Source organism: Euprymna scolopes, chromosome 24, assembly GCF_053919585.1.
Source record: "Euprymna scolopes isolate OS-2025 chromosome 24, ASM5391958v1, whole genome shotgun sequence".
Classification (NCBI taxonomy): Eukaryota; Metazoa; Mollusca; class Cephalopoda; order Sepiida; family Sepiolidae; genus Euprymna; species Euprymna scolopes.
This window is the reverse complement of record NC_136505.1, coordinates 88,036,250-88,058,749: the sequence shown is the minus strand read 5'-3', so window position 1 is coordinate 88,058,749 and position 22,500 is coordinate 88,036,250. Positions and strand designations below refer to the sequence as shown.

General features: G+C 31.1%; 1 protein-coding gene across 4 annotated transcripts in view; it reads right to left on the bottom strand.

Annotated features, from left to right (window-relative positions):
* The window catches only part of LOC145246821 (pleckstrin homology domain-containing family G member 5-like), a 1,071,747-nt gene that overhangs the window by 708,417 nt on the left and 340,830 nt on the right, over window positions 1-22,500 (bottom strand). For all 4 annotated transcript variants that reach the window (XM_080108657.1, XM_080108656.1, XM_080108658.1 and 1 more), the window contains one exon: window positions 21,261-21,319. In XM_080108657.1, coding sequence (XP_079964783.1) covers window positions 21,261-21,308 — 48 coding nt within the window. In that variant the 5' untranslated portion in view covers window positions 21,309-21,319. The remainder of the gene's footprint in view (window positions 1-21,260; window positions 21,320-22,500) is intronic.

Here is a 22,500-nt window from a genome sequence, read left to right as displayed (position 1 = left end):
TTCAATCCCAAACAACGTCAGGTCTCCCTGCCAGCACACACACACACACACACACACACACACACACACACACACACACACACAGTGAGTTTTTAGAGGTTGCAAACTTTAAGTTAATAACTTCATTTTCTTTTATTGCAGATTTGGCAACTATTGGTTAGTTTAAGTTCAGCTTTGTTTGGCAATTCATCATGAAGTGACTAACACCTGAGCTACGTTTGTAAATTGCAAATGAAATGATCAATTTACCAAGAGAAACTTTTGATGAATAAATAATTTCACAAAATGGACCTGTTAACTAGTTAGTGCTCGTTAGTGCTATTCTGATTGGCCATTAGATTATTTTCTTAGTGGATATGTAAAGGTCATGTCTATGCTGATAAACCAAACACAATAGATTCACTTGTAAGACCATACTTGATGCGTTATTGCCGAATACAGCCTAATTTAATGCATAGTTTGTGAAAATTTTACCTCTATATTATAATATATACATATGAGACATGGAGCCGTATGTTCGGAATTGTATTTAAATTATAAATGACAAAAATTATTATACACACACACACACACACACACACACACACACACACACACACACACACACATAATATATGTATAAACTCATTTACTCACTGAGTGTTTCGCTGTATCACAGCTCTTCAGAATGGCTAGACAAACAATTGCCCTAAGCCGTGATCAAAATTCTACTGTCTAGATGACAATTTGCGCTTATAATCCTAGGCTATTTTGCTGCTGTTACAATAGGTAAAATCACAATTATAAACATTGTCAAACACTGGAAGCTCCATTTGTTTGCACAAAGAGCGTTGCATTTATAAACTAGTGTTGGTTTGTGATAATATTCACTCTTTAATTCTAACATATTTCATTTGCTTTCACTTAAATCCAACTACCAATTAGATCTCGATCTGGTTGTTTGTTTGTTTGGTGTTCTAAAAAAATAGAAAATAGTAGACAGTCTACCTGTTGAAACAGTTTTATTTGGTTTCGTTTTTTTTTTTTTTTCTGTTGTTGGCTGTCACCCCCACCCTTTATTTTTCCTTTTTGTCTTTTTACTCATATTTAATCCAAGCAAGACAAGTTGCCACTGAGACGTAAGCACTATTGTAAATTAGAGGTCATGCTTACAGGAATATTCTAAGTAGGGAGTTGAGCAGTGAGACATCAGTGCACATCACATTTTTAATTTCTGCATGTTCGTGCAGAGTCAAAAAAACAGGGAATTCCAAAGTCTAATATTTTGAAGTAATAAAATTTTAAAGTAGAAGACTTTGTGGCATAGAAGGACCATTACAGTGAAGATGTGGGATTTTGTTGCTTGCCAGGTTGATTGGAGGTATTTACGTTGAGGAAGCACCAGTGCTATGAGTTTGTGGATACACATACCATTAAAATACTTGTAAAACAGGAATGCAACACATTGTAGTGATGAGACAGGAGTTGGAACTTAGTTGACAGTGCGGAACCTATTACATTGGAGACTTGTTTTTAGATCCTGTTCAATAGATGAAATATCTTTAGGAAAACCCGTGATTTTAAGCAATCATAGATATTTTAATGGAGTAAATGTGGTATTATGGTGATTGCCGAAGTGAAAGTGATGGACGAATGGATCAAAATGCATTGAGTTAGGAGCAGGATAGACGGAGGATGACCACAGACTACTCCCTTAACTTTCTACACTTTTGATGGCTTTGTGTCTAATTTGTAAATTTGAAAAAATCTTTTAGTGCATATAATCATTCAAAGTGTAGTATCTGTTTAGTAGTGTCTGTTCGGTTCTCAGTCAGAAGATGATTGATCTTCCTTGACTGAAACAATTTATATTTTTGTCCCAAATTCAGAATGACCCTTTTTGAGGTGCAAGATTTTCTCCATATAAAAAAAGCAACTTTAAAAATGAATAGTGCCTCAAAATTTAATATCAATATAGTTATATAAAAGGGGAGATAACTCTATATGAAGCTTATTATTTAATTCTTTGAATTTTCTTTTCTTTCTCAAAAAATAACACAAAAACTTTATAAGATAAAGAAATGTTTTTTACGCTGTGATGCTGGTTGTTTTGTTTTATTTACATTTTATTTATGTTGTAGGTTCCAGGGACGCATGTAATTAAAGAGTTTCAACTAAAGTTGACTTTTTTTAAATTTTAAATTTTTTACTTATTTATTTATTTATTTATTTATTTTTATTTATTTATTATTATTATTATTATTATTATTATTATTATTATTATTATTATTATTATGTGGAAATTCTATAGGGGACTCATTCATCTCTATATAAATAAAATGAACTCATTTTTTCCCGTCTGATTTTGACATTAATAGGATTAAAAATCAAGATATTTCATGCAAATATAATATGCACAAACGGCAGAACAATATCTGAGGTGTGTTATAGGCTTATTATTTCTCAAATTCCTCGATAATCTTAGATTTCTATACTTTTTCTGCTGAGAAGTCACGGCCAAAATCGGTTAAGATCAATGGAAGTGGTAAAATATTTTCTCTCTAATAAATTCCTCCTCCCCCTGCCACCACTTAACACCGTTTGGGGATCATTCACAAGGAACAGTTGAGAAGAGAACACCGGTTTGGCTTCGTAGTTCTTTCATGTGAAGTTATTTAAAATCACTAAACTAAGCTGCAGTGCTCTGTGGCGTAGTGGTTAGCGTGCTGGACAATTCACATTATATTTTCACGTTCGCGCCGACCTACCGTAGTCGTTTTTTTTTTGTTTTTTTTCCTAAACAACTGGAATGGACTTTTCTTGGTGGCCGAACTGTTAACGTTGCAGATGTTTTTGTTTTTTTTCACACTTTATTTTCCTACTTTTACTCATGACTCCGGGTTTGATCCTTTCTACTTACCTACCATAACATTTTTTAAAACTCCCCCTCCCGTCCCGGAAACAAACACTCGGGCAACGCCGGGTACCCCTGCTAGTATGCAATATATTGATGTTAGCATTCTGTAGATGTTCAGTGTAAATGGAGACGCTCTGATATTATTGTAGCTCTTTTGTTAAAACTGCAAAAGTATTTATCTAAGCTAGCAAGGATGCCCGGCATAGCCCAGTTGTAAAGTATGCTTAAATATGATATTTTAATTCTTGCAGATTTCGTATATATTATTATGGAGTTAATGTTCTATCGATTTTTATGCATTATAATGTTGCGATTTCAAAAATAAAAAAATATATATCTATATGACTTGTGTGCAGTAGCTTGAATTGAAACCGAAACCAAAAACTTATGAAAAAAAAAAAAAATAAAAAAAAATATATATATATATATATATATATATATAACTTGAGTGCCGTCAGCTATAATCGAAACTGAAATCAAAACTTATGAAAAATTCTTGGTAAAATTATTTATGACAAGACAATTAACGTAACAATTAAGTGACAGTCACTTGGACATAAGCGTGACACATAAAATAAATAGCACACACGCTATCCTGTTAATATATAGATGATGATGATGATGATGATGATGATGATGATGATGATGATGATGATGATTACAACTACTACTACTAATACTACAAACTGACAATTAAAGCTAACAAAAGACAAGCAAATCACTTAGGAGTAAAAATCAAGCTTCAAGATACTTTTTTCACTTAGAGACGTTGGTAACATTCATGTGGTCCCCCCTATAAATACTCAATATCCTTCTAGAAATAATTCTTAAGAGAAAGATATTAGGGAAATGAATGCCAACAAAAATCATTATCATGAATGATGATTAACAACAACACCACCAACAAAATTTTTTACCATCTCAGCACTAACAACAAAATTATTAACCATCTCAACACCAACAACAAAATTATTAACCATCTCAACACCAACAACAAAATTATTAACCATCTCAGCACTAACAACTAAATTATTAACCATCTCAACACCAACAACAAAATTATTAACCATCTCAGCATTAACAACAAAATTATTAACCATCTCAACAACAAAATCATTAACCATCTCAGCACTCACAACAAAATCATTAGCTATCTCAACACTAACAACAAATTTATTAACCATTTAAAACCAACAACAAACTCATTAACCATCTCAACACACAATGAAGCAGACTTCATGCAGATCAGACAATTCTGAGACATGATCTTTGTGAATTCTATGCAGACATTAGTTGGGCAACAACAATAGCATAAGTCAGTAACAAAGGAAAAATCTGCTTTCACACAATACTCATCACTTCTTAGCCTTCATTGAGATCAAAGTGTAGTATATTTCTGATCTGCTTTATGTAGTCATCCTATTTTTCAGGTATTGAGTTATTGTTACCTGATTTTGTGTAGATCAGATAATCCTGAAACACAATCTTTGTTGACTGTGTGAAGAAGTTCAATTCATTCATCAGCAATAACAGCAGCAGCAGTAGGGAGGTGATAGTGGTTAAGTGGTTGTAAATACGAACTGATGACCTGGGTATTCCAAGTTCAAATTCAGTTCGTTCCACCTTCACTTAGGAATGTTGGCAACGCTGTGTGAACCTGTTCTTATGTACATCAAATTTTAACAGCTTGTTACCGTTGTTGTTGTTGTTGTTAACAGCAACAACAACAACAACAACTTAAACAGATTTTAGGTGAAGAAAATATTTATATTAAAACGGGGAATAACTCTGTATGAAAACTAAAATAATTTTTTTATTTTCATTTTTAGAAAATAAAAAAAGAAACTTTTAAAACTAAAGAAATGTTGGCATATTATAATGGAATTTTGTATTTATATGTTTTTAATCCAACGTATTTGGGAAGTTTGATAATAACATGGTACCAAATTGTTGATCTTTGAAAGATGAATTTTGGAAGCTGATAACCTTCACCATCGAAAACTGGTCTATTGTCTAGCTTTTCTTCGTGTACATAAATTATTAATTACAATTAATTTTTAAGAAGAGAATTTTTCTTTTTAATTTTTATTTATTTAAAAATCAACGAGAATTTTAAAAAAGTTATTGTTGAACTCCTTAGCATAAAAAATACTTAAAAATTGAATTTTTTTATTACAATGAAATGATATAAATTACTACAATGCACAAATGTTAAAAATATTTAAAAAATGCTAAAAATTAGATTAGTCGAAGTCACATGCCGTTTTAATTTAATCCATTTTAATTAATTTACATGTAGTGAATAAAGGGCAATCAGTAATTCCTCCACTATCCAACAACCAGGAGATCGCATGCACGGAAACTGAGAAGATGGAACTGCTTGCTCGGCCATTCGCCTCCAACTTCACCTTAGAGCCAACAAACAACTCCCTCCCAAATTTCCCTATGGGGACTGAAGTCACATTAGATGATGTAACAATCACCTCTTTTCATGTCTGCGAAATCATAAAAAAATTAAACATTTCCAAGGCGTGTGGGTCTGATCTCATTCTTGCTATACTCATTAAGAAATGCTCAGCTGAGCTAGTTCCATACTTTCCAAGCTCTACAATAAATGCCTTGCTGAACCGTGCTTCCTTAATAGCTGGAAGATGACATCTGTGGTACCAGTGTACAAGAATTCTTGTGAAAGGACTGACCCTCTCAATTATCGCCCTATCAGTCTCTTCCCCCTCTTCGCTAAAAACTTTGAGATTTTAATTAATCAAGTACTAGTCCACGATCTTGCAAAAGCAAATCTTATCTCTGACAAACAGTATGGATTTAGACAATGTCGTTCTACTGCAGATATTTTAACAGTTATCTCTGAACGCATTTACCATATACTGGATGAGGTGAGTGAAGCCAGGGCTGTAGCCCGTGATATATCCAAGACCTTTGACAAAATCTGCCACAAAAGGCTGCTAATGAAAATTAAATTATACGGTATAACTGGACATATACTAAATATAGTTAGACCCTTCTTAGACAATAGAACCCTTCAGGTTGTCATTGATGGACTTACATCCAAACAGCATAACATTAATGTGAGAGTGCCCCGGGGTCGATCCTTGGACCACTATTATTCCTGACGACCTCCCTGATAATATTGTGTCTGAGATGGATATATTTGCTGATGATACAACGCTCTATAACATGCATTAGGGAAGAACAGATGTACATAAATCTAAGACAATGGTAAAATCGTTAGAAAATTACCTCCAGACCATAGAGAAATGGGATCGCAAATGGATGGTAACATTTGATGCTAGTAAAAATTGCTGCTTCTCCAACCTCCGATATCTACGATGAATAACACCCTATCTGAGAATTCTTCCTTCAAACTCTTCAGCCTAACATTCACGGACAATATGAAATAGAACAAATACATTGAGTACATTGCAAAGGCGGCTGCAAAAAAGGTGGGTTCCCTCTATCGAGCTAGAAAACTATGAACACCTGCGAGTATCCTGTACCTCTAAAAGGCCACTATTCACCCATGCATGGAGTATTGTTGCCACATCTGGGCTGGTGCATCTACTACTAGCCTCTCCCTTTTGGATAGGATCCAAAAAAGAGTTTTCAAGCTAATAGGCTCCACTTTGTCAACTAAGCTCCAACCCCTGTCCCATCACCACAATGTTGCATCTCTGTGCCTGTTTTACAAATATTTTAATGGAACTCATTGCACTCGTGCCCCCTCAGCGTACATATCCCCGACAAACTTGCTTAGCAACTATATCTCACCCCTTCACTAGGTGTATCAGAATTTTTGTAAGAATTTTTGACACCCCTAACACGAAACTGCGAATAAAATATAAAAAACTCGTAATTTCTCTTTTAAAAGTGGTGTGTTTATTTTCTTTATGGATTATACTTCCAAAATAAGCTATTAAAGTTGTTTTAAAAGTAATAGAAATATTTTTTTTTTTTAAACAGTAATGAAATTAATTGAATTTTACGAGCTCAGTATTTTTCAATTTTTAAACTTTAAAAATCTATCAAAATTTTTCTATTGATTCAATTTTTACGATATTTTCAGGGTCAGTGTGAAATTGTATGCTCTTTCCAATAAACCGAATATAATATTTTAGACAAACGTTTTTTTTTAATTCATGCCCCCCCCCCCCATTTTCAAGTGTCTATTAAAAAGTAAATAATTAATTTACTCACCAAAGTTTTATATATCACAAATTGAAGATAAAAGATCAATAAATAATATATTAAAATTTAAAACAAAAAAAAGTAGTGTTTTTTAGAAAGTCCAAAGTTTAAAACTTAAAAAAAAAAAAAACCCATATTGTTTGTTTTTGTGTTTGTTTTTTTAATGAAACCTTGGTCCTTGCCCCTTTAATTAAAAAAAGAAAATTAGGGCTTGAATTACATTTTTCGAGGAGGTAAAAGCTTGGAAAGACGGGGTGGAATTATTCAATATTTTTCACGAAATTTCTGACACACCTACCCCTTCACTGTTGTGGTCTCTAAATTCTAGAAAACTTACTATTCTAATAGTTTCTTCCTTCGAACAGCTAGACTTTGGAATTCTCTTCCTGCTACCTGCTTCCCTGGCTGTACTGACATGCAGAAGTGTAAATGTAACGTAAATCAACATCGTGTTAATCTTTCCTAGGCATCGTGTTGATAGGGGTGAACGTGAGTAGAAAAAAAAAAAATGTAAACAAAACTGGATGCTAAATTAATGTACATGGAGAGAAAAAAAAAGTAGATCCTAGATTTCAGACCATTTTTGGATTGCACAGGTTATCTGCATCCCAAATTCACCTTTCAAAAGATTAACAGTTTTATTCAATGCTATTGCCAGAATGTCCATGTTTGACTAATTTTAAAACTTTTTTTTTTTCCAACCAAGACAATAATAATCACCAGACAATAATAATCACAAGCAACTTAACATTTTCCATGGTTGAGAGAATGAGAGCAATATACCCCCACCTCCCTGGCTTAAATTCTGTATAGATTGTACAGTTTGACTACTATGTTAGCAAATTTGAAAATATACACCTGAAGAAGGTTCAAGATTAAATCGGCCAAAACATTGTGCGAATAACATCCAAGGTTTGTGTCAAAGCGGTTGACAATGCAGGGGAGATAACTAGGTTTCACTAAGAAAATAAACATAAAATGAGAAGAGAATTTAGGACGCTTATTACACTGGAAGTTTTCAAGTTTGTCAGTTTGTTTGAATTAGTAATTATTTCTAATTAAAGAGGATAAGAGTTAATGAGTGTCAGATAGATTATGAGAACACCATGATGATCAGTAATGCCGGAATGCGAGTAAGGTTTGATTATTTAAGAGGACGATTCAACAAGAACTTATTTGCTTTAGATTTGAAAATGACCATGTTATAGTCAGCGGAGAAGCAATCTTGCGGCATTGCTTTCCATATACGGACATTTCTGGGATATAACATTTGTTCCTGGAATTTTCGCTTAGTTTTAGGCACAAAAATGAACGTTGCTGATAGTAGTTTATATTTTTTATTACATTTTCATCGCAAACAAGGCACAGCACCACTTTGATGTAGGGGGCTACTATCAGAGACATAAGTTGAAGGGATACTATGTAGGGAGTTGAGCAGCAAGATGTTTGTTCACATTAGACTTGAACTTTTGCATGTTAGTACAGTTGTGGAAGCAGGAACCCAAAAGAGAATTCCAAAGTGTAGCAGGTTGTAACTAGACAAGTATGTATTGTGAATGCTTTGCTGAGTTAGACCATAGATTGAAGCCCAGTTAAGCACTTGCCATGAAAATAACGATAGAGTAAAGATAAAAATGCAAAATCTCTTCTGTGAAGAAGAGGAAATAGGGAGGCTGAAAGGCCATCGTCCATTAGATTTTGAAGGCAGCTTTATACCCTGTCAAGACAGGAAAAGGTACTCTGAACAGTTCCTCCTCAGATGTGACAACACTATTTCATCCTCGGGCATATTTGGTTCTTGTAAAGGTAGAGAGTTGCATCAGAAGTGAGATACTTTCTGGAGCAGTAGAATGATGTAACCATTTTTCCAGTGACTTTAACAATGGATCTAAAAGACATTTAACTTGCTCTGTGTCTATTATTATTATTATTATTATTATTATTATTATTATTATTATTTCACTCACTAGAAGTTCTTACACAGGTCATCATCAGAGATTGCTCACTGATAAAAAACAGTGGTGTTACCTAGAGGGTGGGTGATAAGAAGTCTCCCCAGATTTCCAGTAATCGTCACCTCTTTCAACAACCTTTGCAAATAAATCTATGTCATTGCAACAGTCACTTACCATTGATTTTTTGCTGGAATTCGGGTGGCAATAAGCCTCCTTAACCTCCAAGTTCTCTCTGCACCTAATCAATGGAGGTCTGGTAAGTGCTTTCAATCCTTAGCCTTTCCATCCTCCTTGACCCTTCAAGTATTTAGTATAGTGCCAGCATTGACTGGTACTACATTTGGAGAGAGGTGGAGGGGTGGAGAGGAATATTAGTAAGGAGGGAAGAGGCAGGAGAAGGAAAGAGGGGATGGAGAGATGATAGTTATTATTATTATTATTATTATTATTATTATTATTATTATTATTATTACTATTATTTTAATAAGCCATGATCAAAGTTTCATAATTTGTTTTCTTGTAGTTAAATAAAACTTTTATTACATTTGAAAAAAAGTCATGTTAACTAACATTGATAAGGTTTATTTCATTTTGATACTTCTGCAGTTTAAGGACTGTGTTATTTTTTTAGATAGTATTTTCGAGTTGAATTAAGTTTTTACAGTATCTTTTGTTTTTTAAATTGTTAGGTGAAAGTACAAAACAGTTAACAAAGCCTTCTCCTCATGTTAAGAATGGGTTTGTAAATAAAAACATTATTTCATCACGGTCCATAAATTTCAGAAGTTCCTTAATCTTTATGTTCTTGAATATTAACAAGTTTAATTAATCTTTTCAATTCGGTAATTAACATTGTTTGATTGGTTAATTGTAACTAACAGGACCCATGGAAATTCCACGGAATAAGAAATATGTTGAATCAAGAAATATGTTTTAATAAAGCTGATATTTTTCTGGATACAGTAAAAAATGAGGTTTTGGGACTGAAAAAACCAATAGCATGCAGAAAATATGTGTTTAACATTTCTATGAAAATAGTGTCCATTGTATTTTAAATATAGAACTGATCCAAATAAGATGAATTGAGAAGTTCTAATAAATACCCAGAAACTAATATTGTGCTACATAGTTCAATACAAATAATAAAATAACATTGTTAGAGACAATCTTTAATTTGCTCCTTCAGTCCAGCAGTCCAGCACCTCTTGGCAGACAATCTTCTTATTATATGTGCGAACGTCATATTAAAAATAATTTATTATATTCATTTTATAGAGCTTTTAACTCTTTATGAATGTGTTTTTTTTTTTTTTGTGTTTTTATTTCATTTAAAAAAAAAATAGAAAGAATTATTTTTAGTATGCAAATCAATTATTTTTTCCTATTTTAATAAATTAAAATCTATGGATAGCTAACTCTGCTTGGCATAATTTTCTTTGATTTTTACAACTGATAGAAGAGTCAGAAAAGGAGAAAAAAAATTTAATCTGAATAACTCGTTGTTTCGTTTTGTTTGTTTCATTTTGTTTTTTATTTCTATATTTCAACTGTCAATTGTTCATATTTTTGCCAGAAGCTGAATAAATCCTACTCGTTTAGTAAATTTATTAAAGTACTAGAGAGAGAGAGAGAGAGAGAGAGAGAGAGAGAGAGACAGACAGAGAGAGAGAGAGAGAGAGACAGACAGACAGACAGACAGAGAGACAAACAGACAGACAGACAGACAGAGACAGACAGACAGACAGACAGACAGAGAGAGAGACAGAGACAGAGAAGAAGAAGAAGAAGAAGAAGAAGAAGAAGAAGAAGAAGAAGAAGAAACCAGAAAATATTAAACATGAGAGGTAACTGTTTGTATTATTTTGATTAATCGGACAATTAATCTCATTTTGAGTGTAGTGTTATAAAAATAATTGTCCGATTAATGAATCATTCACATCTCATCTAAAAAAGTCAGAATTACATTTAAAAAAATCGAATACAAAAATGTAAAAAACATGGGAGGTAACTCTTATGAAATAATTTAAAGTGTCACAATGTATTTCATTTGCGTGTGTGTGTGTGTGTCTCTCTGTGTGTCTGTGCGTGCGCGTGTGTGTGCATGCACGCATGTGTGTGTGTGTGAGTGCGTGCGTGTGTGTGTGAGCGTGTGTGTGTGAGCGTGCGTGTGTGTGCATGTGTGTGTGCGCTTATGCATGTATTTGTTTTAATAAAATATGTAACGTTTGCGTTAAATTTGATCCATAATCATTGGAATCAATTAAGCAAGATTCTATGGATTTTAATTTCTTCTTAAAATTCCTTAAACTTAAGACATTGGTGCTTTGCTTGTCTAGAATTCCCCTCATTAAAAAAAAAATTAAAACAAAATCTGCTTAATGAGTGTAGCCATGATGGAAAGAAAATATCGTACACCAAAAATCATGTAAACTGATCATGTATTCATGTAGTGATATTCTTAATTAATAAAATCAATTTTTTTGGCTAAGCGAACAGTCACACTATCACGGCACCCTATAGAAAAACAGGCAAGGGAGAGAACTCCAAATTATTCAAACTTGTGAGACTTCAAAAAGTCATTCTTAATATTGGGATATTAGAAAACTTTAATTCGCTTAAAAATGATACCTTTATAAAAAATAAACATTCTTTATCAGTTTATATGATTTTTTTTTTTTACATAGGCATCACCACTTATTAAGGCCCAGGAACCACTCGAGGATAAGGGTTAAGAGTGTACAGTAGTCAATTGGATAATATAGTAATCGTTAGTAATGGAAATTTGGTAAATTTGTTAACTTAAGTGGAACGGCTCATCCAGAACTTGTTTACATTGGACTTGAAGACAATCAGATTGTAGTCAGCTGGAAAGCAGGAAAATGGAAGACAGTTCCATAGGCGTGCAGTTCTAAGAAAGAAGTTTTGTTCATGGAATCTACGTTTAGGTTTAGGCACAGATAAAGAGTGGGGGGAATTATTGATAGTGTTTTCAGCTAGACGAGTGTTTCTTGTGAAAGTTTGGCGAGGAGGGGCTATAGATTGAAGTTCGGTCGAGCACTTGCTATGAAAATAACGATAAAGCAGAGGCAAACTCGCAACATCTCTTCTGTGAGAAAGAGGCTGCAGGGAAGAGAAAAGGACATCTCCTACGAGGCTACAAAGTCTATTTTGAACTCTATCAAGGCAGGACAAGTCCTTTCTAACAGCTCCTGCCCAGATGTGGCAACAGTACTCCATCCTTGGACGTACCTGGCTCTTATATAGATAGAGAATTGCATCAACAGTGAGATATCTACTGAATCGATAGAAAGATCCCACCATTTTTCCAGCAGCTTTGACAACAGATTTGATGTATGCGTTCCATTTCAGATTGATGATTTTTGGAATATGATATTTTCTTTCTGTCATGGGTACGTACACCATACTGATTTTTCTATATTTTTTTTTTTTTTTTTTTTATATAAGGGAAATTCTAGACATATAACATATTGCATATGAACGCCTGGGAAAACATCAGCAGCAGCAAATTAGGATGTTTGATTTGTAAAGAAATTAGCAGCAGTAGTAGTAGTAGTGGTGGTAGTCGAAATAAGCACATTTGCAAATCAGGAATTGTGCATGAAAAGAAAAAGGAAAAGAAGGAGAAAAATGCACCACGTGGTTGGAAGAGAAAAAGTGCATGTAAGAAAAAATGGACGTGCATGATCAAAGACTATAATGAGCCAGATGTGGCCAGCATGCGGTCAGAAGAAAGAGAAATGTGAACCAGTCAAAATAGATATGTGGCAATGAGAGACTTTTTAAGTGGTTTCGAGACAAGAGAGTAACGGTAAAAAAAAACATTTGATAAAGGAAAAAAATGTCGACCCGGATTGTTAGTTATTTATTTCAATTTTATTTTCATGAATTACTAAAGTAAAGATTTATTTTTATGAATTAATAAAATAAAGTTTTATTTTTATGAATTACTAAAGTAAAGTTTTATTTTTATGAATTATTAAAGTAAAGTTTTATTTTTATGAATTATTAAAGTAAAGTTTTATTTTTATGAATTATTAAAGTAAAGTTTTATTTTTATGAATTATTAAAGTAAAGTTTTATTTTTATGAATTATTAAAGTAAAGTTTTATTTTTATGTATTATTAAAGTAAAGTTTTATTTTTATGTATTATTAAAGTAATGTTTTATTTTTATGAATTATTAAAGTAAAGTTTTATTTTTATGAATTATTAAAGTAAAGTTTTATTTTTATGAATTATTAAAGTAAAGTTTTATTTTTATGAATTATTAAAGTAAAGTTTTATTTTCATGAATTACTAAAGTAAAGTTTTATTTTTATGAATTATTAAAGTAAAGTTTTATTTTTATGTATTACTAAAGTAAAGTTTTATTTTTATGAATTATTAAAGTAAAGTTTTATTTTTATGTATTATTAAAGTAATGTTTTATTTTTATGAATTATTAAAGTAAAGTTTTATTTTTATGAATTATTAAAGTAAAGTTTTATTTTTATGTATTATTAAAGTAATGTTTTATTTTTATGAATTATTAAAGTAAAGTTTTATTTTTATGAATTAATAAAATAAAGTTTTATTTTTATGAATTACTAAAGTAAAGTTTTATTTTTATGAATTATTAAAGTAAAGTTTTATTTTTATGAATTATTAAAGTAAAGTTTTATTTTTATGAATTACTAAAGTAAAGTTTTATTTTTATGAATTATTAAAGTAAAGTTTTATTTTTATGAATTATTAAAGTAAAGTTTTATTTTTATAAATTACTAAAGTAAAGTTTTATTTTTATGAATTACTAAAGTAAAGTTTTATTTTTATGAATTACTAAAGTAAAGTTTTATTTTTATGAATTACTAAAGTAAAGTTTTATTTTTATGAATTACTAAAGTAAAGTTTTATTTTTATGAATTACTAAAGTAAAGTTTTATTTTCATGAATTATTAAAATAAAGTTTTATTTTTATGAATTATTAAAATAAAGTTTTATTTTTATGAATTATTAAAGTAAAGTTTTATTTTTATGAATTAATAAAATAAAGTTTTATTTTTATGAATTATTAAAATAAAGTTTTATTTTTATGAATTAATAAAGTAAAGTTTTATTTTATGAATTAATAAAGTAAAGTTTTATTTTTATGAATTATTAAAGTAAAGTTTTATTTTATGAATTAATAAAGTAAAGTTTTATTTTTATGAATTATTAAAGTAAAGTTTTATTTTTATGAATTATTAAAGTAAAGTTTTATTTTTATGAATTATTAAAGTAAAGTTTTATTTTTATGAATTATTAAAGTAAAGTTTTATTTTTATGAATTATTAAAGTAAAGTTTTATTTTTATGAATTATTAAAATAAAGTTTTATTTTTATGAATTATTAAAGTAAAGTTTTATTTTTATGAATCAATAAAATAAAGTTTTATTTTTATGAATTATTAAAGTAAAGTTTTATTTTTATGAGTTCATAAAATAAAGTTTTATTTTCATGAATTACTAAAATAAAGTTTTATTTTTATGAATTAATAAAATAAAGTTTTATTTTCATGAATTATTAAAGTAAAGTTTTATTTTTATGAATTATTAAAGTAAAGTTTTATTTTTATGAATTATTAAAGTAAAGTTTTATTTTTATGAATTATTAAAGTAAAGTTTTATTTTTATGAATTAATAAAGTAAAGTTTTATTTTTATTAATTAATAAAATAAAGTTTTATTTTTATGAATTACTAAAGTAAAGTTTTATTTTTATGAATTAATAAAGTAAAGTTTTATTTTTATGAATTACTAAAGTAAAGTTTTATTTTTATGAATTAATAAAATAAAGTTTTATTTTTATGAATTATTAAAGTAAAGTTTTATTTTTATGAATTACTAAAGTAAAGTTTTATTTTTATGAATTATTAAAGTAAAGTTTTATTTTTATGAATTACTAAAGTAAAGTTTTATTTTTATGAATTAATAAAATAAAGTTTTATTTTTATGAATTACTAAAGTAAAGTTTTATTTTTATGAATTAATAAAGTAAAGTTTTATTTTTATGAATTACTAAAGTAAAGTTTTATTTTTATGAATTACTAAAGTAAAGTTTTATTTTTATGAATTACTAAAGTAAAGTTTTATTCTATGAATTATTAAAGTAAAGTTTTTTTAATTATTAAAGTAAAGTTTTTTTAATTATTAAAGTAAAGTGTAAAAGCAGCGTTACAGACAATCACATAGAAATTTTCTAGAATCAATCTGGTGAATTGCTGAATACCTGCTTAATTTGTGTCTAATAATACACATAGATCAAATTTAATACAAATCTGACTTTATTGAATTTTCTATTAGAATGGTATCCACATACTATGTCTTACCCTCTTTAAAACCCTTTAAAATACTCCCCAAAAAATGAAAATTAGGGAATATTTATGAAATGATGTAGATATTGTTAAAATTTCACAATAATAGAAACTATCGGAATTTTCACAAAAGGCGTCCATACCATTTTTCTCTCTTTTACATAAAACTAAAATAAAATATAGCCCACATAATGACCAGTTACGACTAGCAGCTGTGTTCCAAGATTCATACTTATCGTTAATTAGTTTCTGCTCATAGAAATAGATAAACACTAGCAGAAGCGCCCATAAAATATGCTTGAATATGATATTTTAGTTTACGCAGATTTCGTATTTATTATTATAAAGTCAATTATTTCATATATGTACCCAATATATAATCATGATTTAAAAAGTACAAATATGTATATATATATATATATAATTTGAGTGCCATCAGCTAAAATCGAAATCGAAACTAAAACATAACAAAATATAGTTTCATAATTGAAACTATGTCCATAAGTTCTGAAGGTTATTTATACTCAATATGGTTGAATTGTGGAAAGGAGTGTGAATTTTATTAAATACAAGCTGGTTTCCATGACAACAATGTTTTTGATAGACGAGATGGAAGCAAGGGCGGTTGGATGGTCCACAAAGTTTTATCCTATAGTTTTCTTTTTTTTTTTTTGTGTATCGATATTCATATAAAAACCCCTCTTTTCTATTTATTTAATGTATTTATTTGCTTCCCCACCAAAGCAAATTAGGCACAAGGCCGTTTTTAATGTGGGGTGAAAACCAGCTCCCCTAAAAGTAGGCAAAAAGGGGGCACTCTGGTTATCAAAAATAATAATTGTCCCAGTATAGAGGGTTTCCCTCCATTGACTGGTACAAATTATCAGCAACATCTGCAGAACAGATACTACACTTTGAGGTATTTATTTGCTCCCCCACTGAGCAAATTAGGTACAAGGCCGATTTTTAAAGTGAGGAGTGAAGAGGAAATGGGGACCAACTCCCCGGGGAGTAGGGGAGCTGGATAGTGCAATTGGTATGAAGGGTTGCCTCTACATTGACCAAGGTCTTATATGTGGGGGAAACCCCACATATGGTCTTTGCTAGCAGTATCTGCCGGAACAGATACTGGCCAAGAACAACAGAAAAAAGGCAAGCCTCTTTTCTATTTATTTAAAAAGAAAATACAACTTTCTTATATATGGGTTGTGGAATTGCATTCATCTGTAAAAGATCTAGCTACTTTGCATATCATTTTAAACATTAATTTTCATTAATTCCCTATTAGTTTTTTCGGTTTTCTTATGGTATGATTATTTTTAGTTAACTATTACGGGTAATTATATTCATGCAGATATTCTACATGATTTATACTTGTGTAATATTTGTGTAAAACGGTTAAAGTAAGCACAAACCTCTTTCTATATATATTTATGTATGCATATAAATATTTGTTTAAAAAATTTGCCTACCAAACTCCTTTGTCAGTTTTTGGTTTACAAATCTAAAATTTAATATATAGAGTATTCGAACCCATGTGAAACTTTATATTTGGGTTTTAGCCAGGGAAAATCAATGCAAAAGTGTGAAAATTAAAAAAATGGAATTTGCCAGGTGATGATCGAACGACAGCATTACGAATATGTATGCATAACGTCATAGCTATTGATTCATAGTTTAATTTTTAGCCTTGCATCAAATATGTCTCCATAGCTCAGGCTTTAACGTCAAAGGAAAAAGTAAATTATAAGGTAAACATTTTGGTTTCGATTCTCGGTGGTAGCGCATGTGTCATTTTTTTTTTTTTTTTTAACTTTTTAAATCATTACTATATATTGGGTCCAATATAATATAATAATAAATATGAAAATGCATTAATCAAAATATCATATTTAAGCATGTTTTACGACCGGGCGGCCTGCTAATAATCATGCAGACATACCCATAAGGGCGGAAGTGGGTACTGAGATGTTAATCAAGGGAGATAACTATGTGTTATTAGAATAAATAGATTTAAATCTTTTAAACTTACATTCTATTTCCTCTGAAAGCTGCATTTGATTTGCTATTCTAGATACTATTTAGTCCAACCATATTCATTTTAACAATATAGAGAAGGAACTTCTTCTGGACGAGTGGTTCTCAACCTTTCTTGGGCCATATCTCACTTTATCATCTCTAAAATCAGTATGACCCTTTTCTGTCCTTTACATGGTAATACATCTCAATTAATAAATACAATTTTTTTTCATTTATCACTCCTATTCTACCATGAAAACGGTTGGCTTTTATTCCTGACATTCCACGAGCGATGTGTCTGATAAGGGAGGAAGAATTGCTGTTCACTTAGTCAGGTTGGTTAATTTTTAACTTTGATGTAATTTTTTTAGTTCCTTACATCAGATGGCTTTATGTCTCGTCTGAAGCAATTTCCATGAAAAAATATGCATTCATTGAAATACGGTTTATATATTACTGATGAAAAACCCATGTAGTTCCCATATCTGTCTAATTTGCATAACTATTTTTAAAACGTTCTATAATAAATTAATGTTATGTGTTATTTGTTTGTAATGTTGTTGTTGTATTTTGTCTATATATATATGCAATAGTTTTGTCTCTATATATGCAATAGTTTTGTCTATATATATGCAATAGTTTTGTCTATATATATGCAATAGTTTTGTCAATATTAACAGTAATTAATGAAATTATGTAATAAAAGAAATTACAAAAACATTTCTTAAAATATGCTCATTATTTTTCAACGGAGATTGTCATACCAACTGTTTTAACAAAGTCATTCAAATAAAACTAATATAGCTATAAAGAAATATACACCGACACATAAGACTTCATAGAGAGAAGAAGTATGTGGCTGCTCTCTTTCCTTCAGTCTCACCCCCTCTCCTCCCCTCAGTCTCTCGCAGTCACTCTCCTTTTCCCTGCTCTGTCTCTTTCTCACGACACCAAATTTGCTTTTTTATTGTTTTTAAAAAGACTCCCTCTACTATGCCTGATCTCTTAGTCAAATATTTTTTCTTTCTATTCATTTCTTTTTTTAGTTAAAATAAAAATGTTTTGATAAGGTGCAGCGAACTAGGTATTATGGTATCTGTTCAAAATTAGTGGTCAATAGCAATTAGTATTTAATGCAAAAAAAGGAGCACAAAAGTTACCATATTCAACCATCAATTTGGCATAAAGCACTCCTTCAAAATCAACGGGCAATAATTTGTGGTCACTTTTACCAGATTAAAAATTCTAGTCTATATTATATTTCTTGAAGACTGTTTGTTTGCTCCACTTTTTCTTGGAAACTATTGGGCAATCTAGTTGACATTTTGTATGAACCCTTGTTAGGATAAAGTGTGGCGAATTCAGTATTATGGTATCTGTTCGATGAACATTTGAAGATTAATAGAGATTAGAGAATAGTCATTACAATATCACATTTATTCTAGAAGTTTGCCATAAAGCACACATTCGAAGTCAACCTGACTTTAACTTTTGCTCGTTTTTAACTGACTAGAACGTCTAGTTAACTTCTATTATAGTACCGTCTTTAATATTCAATTCAGTTTAATATTTCAAACTAATTCAAAATGGTGGTTGTGTAATATCTGTTCTGTTCTCATGGTATCATTCTCCAAGACAGTGTGCTTTCTTGATTTTTCTTGAAGGATTTTTTTTACAACTTATTAAGGCCCAAAGGATGAGGGTTAATGAATGTAAGGTGATAGTGTAGTAATGGTTAATGGCATGGATTGGGTAGAATTTGATTATTTAAGAGGACGGCTCAACAAGAATTTGTTTACATTGGACTTGAAGGTTACCACATTGTAATCAGATGGTGATACCATCTTCTATGCATTACTTCCTTCTTTATTAGGGGTGGGGACATTATATTGTTTGTTCTGTGATCATAACTCTAGTCTCCCAGGGATTACCATCATCTTTTCTTTTTTCTGGGGAGAGGGTAGTGACATCATTCAAAAAAAACAAAAAACAAAAAAAAAAATTGTGTATAAAAATAAATAAATCATGCATAAAAAACATGGACATCCGAAAAGCATGTGGACCTGATCTCATCCCGGCTGTAGTATTAAAAAAATGCTCCATTGAGATTGCTCCAGTTCTCTCCAGACTTTTCAACAAATGCCTTAATGAATCTTGCTTTCTTGTCTACTGGAAAACTATTTCTGTCGTATCAGTTTACAATACTTCTGAAGAACTGACCCATTAAGTTATTGCCCCATTAGCCTCCTCCCTCTTTTTGCCAACATATTTGAGTCCATAATTAATCAAGCTCTAGTCCACCACCTTACAGTTGCTAAACTTCTGTCTGACCAACAATATGGATTTAGACAAACCCATTCTACTGCAGATGTCCTAACTGTAATCTCTGAATGTATATACCATGCGCTGGATAAAGCAGGGGAAGGTTGGGTAGCAGTCCTAGATATATCTAAGGCTTTTGATAGCATATGGAACAATGATGTTCTCACGAGGAAAATCAGATTCTATGGTATTACTGGACGAATACTTAACATAATGAAATTCTTCTTAAATAAGAGAAGAATCCAGGTTGTCCTCGATGGTCATACATCAAAACAATATGATATAAATGCAGATATGCCTCAGAGGTCGATCCCTGGACCTTTATTATTCCTGATATTTATAAATGACGTCCCTGATAAAATTGTCACTGAGATGGGTATATTTGCTAATGACACCATGCTAGAAAGTCACTTATACCTGAAAGTATCCTGTACCTCTCCAAGGCCACAAGTCGCCCATGAATGGAGTATTGTTGTTTCACATTTGGGCTGGTGCATCTGCTACTAGTCTCTTACTCCTGGACAGGGTTCAAAGGAGAGTTGCCAACCTAATAGATGTTTCATCCCTCTGCCTGTTTTACAAGTATTTTAATAGTAGATGCTCCGATGAACTTTGTAACCCCTTGACGTAAATAACCCCGACAAACCTGACAATCAGCAAAGTCCCACCCCTACACAGTAGAGATCCCCAGATGCCAGAAAGCCTGCTACTCTAATAGTTTCTTCACCAGAACTGCTAGACTTTGTAATTCCTTTCCGGGTTCCTGCTTCCCCAATTGTACTGACATGTAGAAGTTCAAGTGTAATGTAAACAGACATCTTGCTGCCCAACTCCCTACATAGTATCCCTGCAATAATGCTCCAGATAGTAGCCCTCTACATCAAAGTGGCACTATGCCTTCTTTGGAGTGAAAATACAATAAATTTTTTTTTTTTAAATACACAATTGAACCGACCATGGACAGATTGACCAACCAAATGCATCAAGAAACTGTTGAATCTAGAATCTTCTATAAAGTTGTCTATAAAAGCACCGGTTTAAAAAGAACAACAAAAGAAACTTAGTTTGATCTGAGCTATGACACTGTTGACTGGCATTTTATGCCGGCATAAACACGCATTTCATAATCAACCTTTATTTTCAAAAAAAAAAAAAAAAAAAAAAATATGCACGGCTAATTACGAACGCCACCATTTTTTTTCACTCTCTTCTTTCTTAATAAAAAGATATAAAAATAAAATTATGAATCCAAAGTTACAATGAAAACATCTTTTTCACAATCTTCTTTGATCAATATGTTCTAGAGGTATTATCAAAAAATGCTATGTATAAAAAAGACAAAAGGAAAATAAATTAAACACAGAAAGAAACCATCAAAAAATGAGAGAGCGTTATCAGTTTTGTACAATTTGACCATATCTAAATATCTCCTATACGTAAAGCGTTTCAGGATTCACAGAAACTTGTAGAAACCAGTATTTCATCCCAAAAAACGAATTTTAAAAAAGCACTTACCCGCATTGCCTCGTTCTCAGAGGTGCACAGATTATTTCCACAAGACATTTTAGCATCATCTGAAAGAGAAAATAGTAGATTTTTTTTTATACATCATCATCATCATCATCATCATCATCACCACCACCACCAAATTCGGTTCATTTTACATGTTGGCATGTGTTGGACGGCTTTTAAAAATTGACTTTCAAACGAACCTATTTCTGGCCGGGTCTTCATCCCTCTTTCTCCCGTTAGATTAGACATTTTTTTTAACAAAAGTTATTGCCTGTTGACTTAAGATAAGTGCTTTATGTCAATTTGATGGTTGAATATGGTTAAATTTGTGCTCATTTTTGCATTACATACTAATCCATAATTGTGCATCAAACAGATACTATAATACACATATAAACCCACACACACACACACATTCAGGTAGAGTCGTGGAGCTTCATTAGTGTCTAACCACTGAGCTGAGCATAAAAGAAGGGAATATGACACATCATAAGGGCGTTTCTTTTGGTTGTCGATCAATTCGTGAGGCACCCATTTATCAAGATGTTTTGTCTTTCAAATTTCTCTCAAGTGGTTGGAAATCGTCATATACATTACGTCTAATTCAGAAGCAAGTTCTCAAACAATTGTGCGTGGATTGGCTTCGACTAATTCTTAATTGATTGTTGTCAACATCTGATGACCACTATGCTTATCATCTTCAAGACTCTGGTCCCCGTCACAAAGTTTCTTAAACCACCATTTTGCTGTGTGTTCAGTAGTGGTTTCTGGGCCAAACGCCCTTTTGTTGATATCGCAAGCTGTTTCAGCAGCTTTTCAGCCTAGCTTTAATTGAAATAAGAAAATTGTGCAAATTTGCTTTTTTCTATCTTGTATTCAACGTTCTGAAAAGAAGACAATTCTTTTAAAACGATTGTTATTCAAACGATTATAGAACAAACAAAAAACACCATTGAAAATGATATATAAAGTAAAGGTGTTATAATGAAAACTTGTTTAAAAATGCATCATTTGAAATCAAAATTTAAAATTCTGCAAGAACTTTGTCAACCTAATATAAATATCATTAATGCAAGAGTGAACTTAAGCTTTGAGATAAGCTAGCAAAAATGTCCTTCTTGAATCATCGATGTGACACGATGATGTGTTTGTTGGTGCAACCTTACTTAATTGATAAAGTTAAAGGAACGATGCATTCCTCCACATAATACAACATCTAAAACTGCAGCATAATCATGTTGAC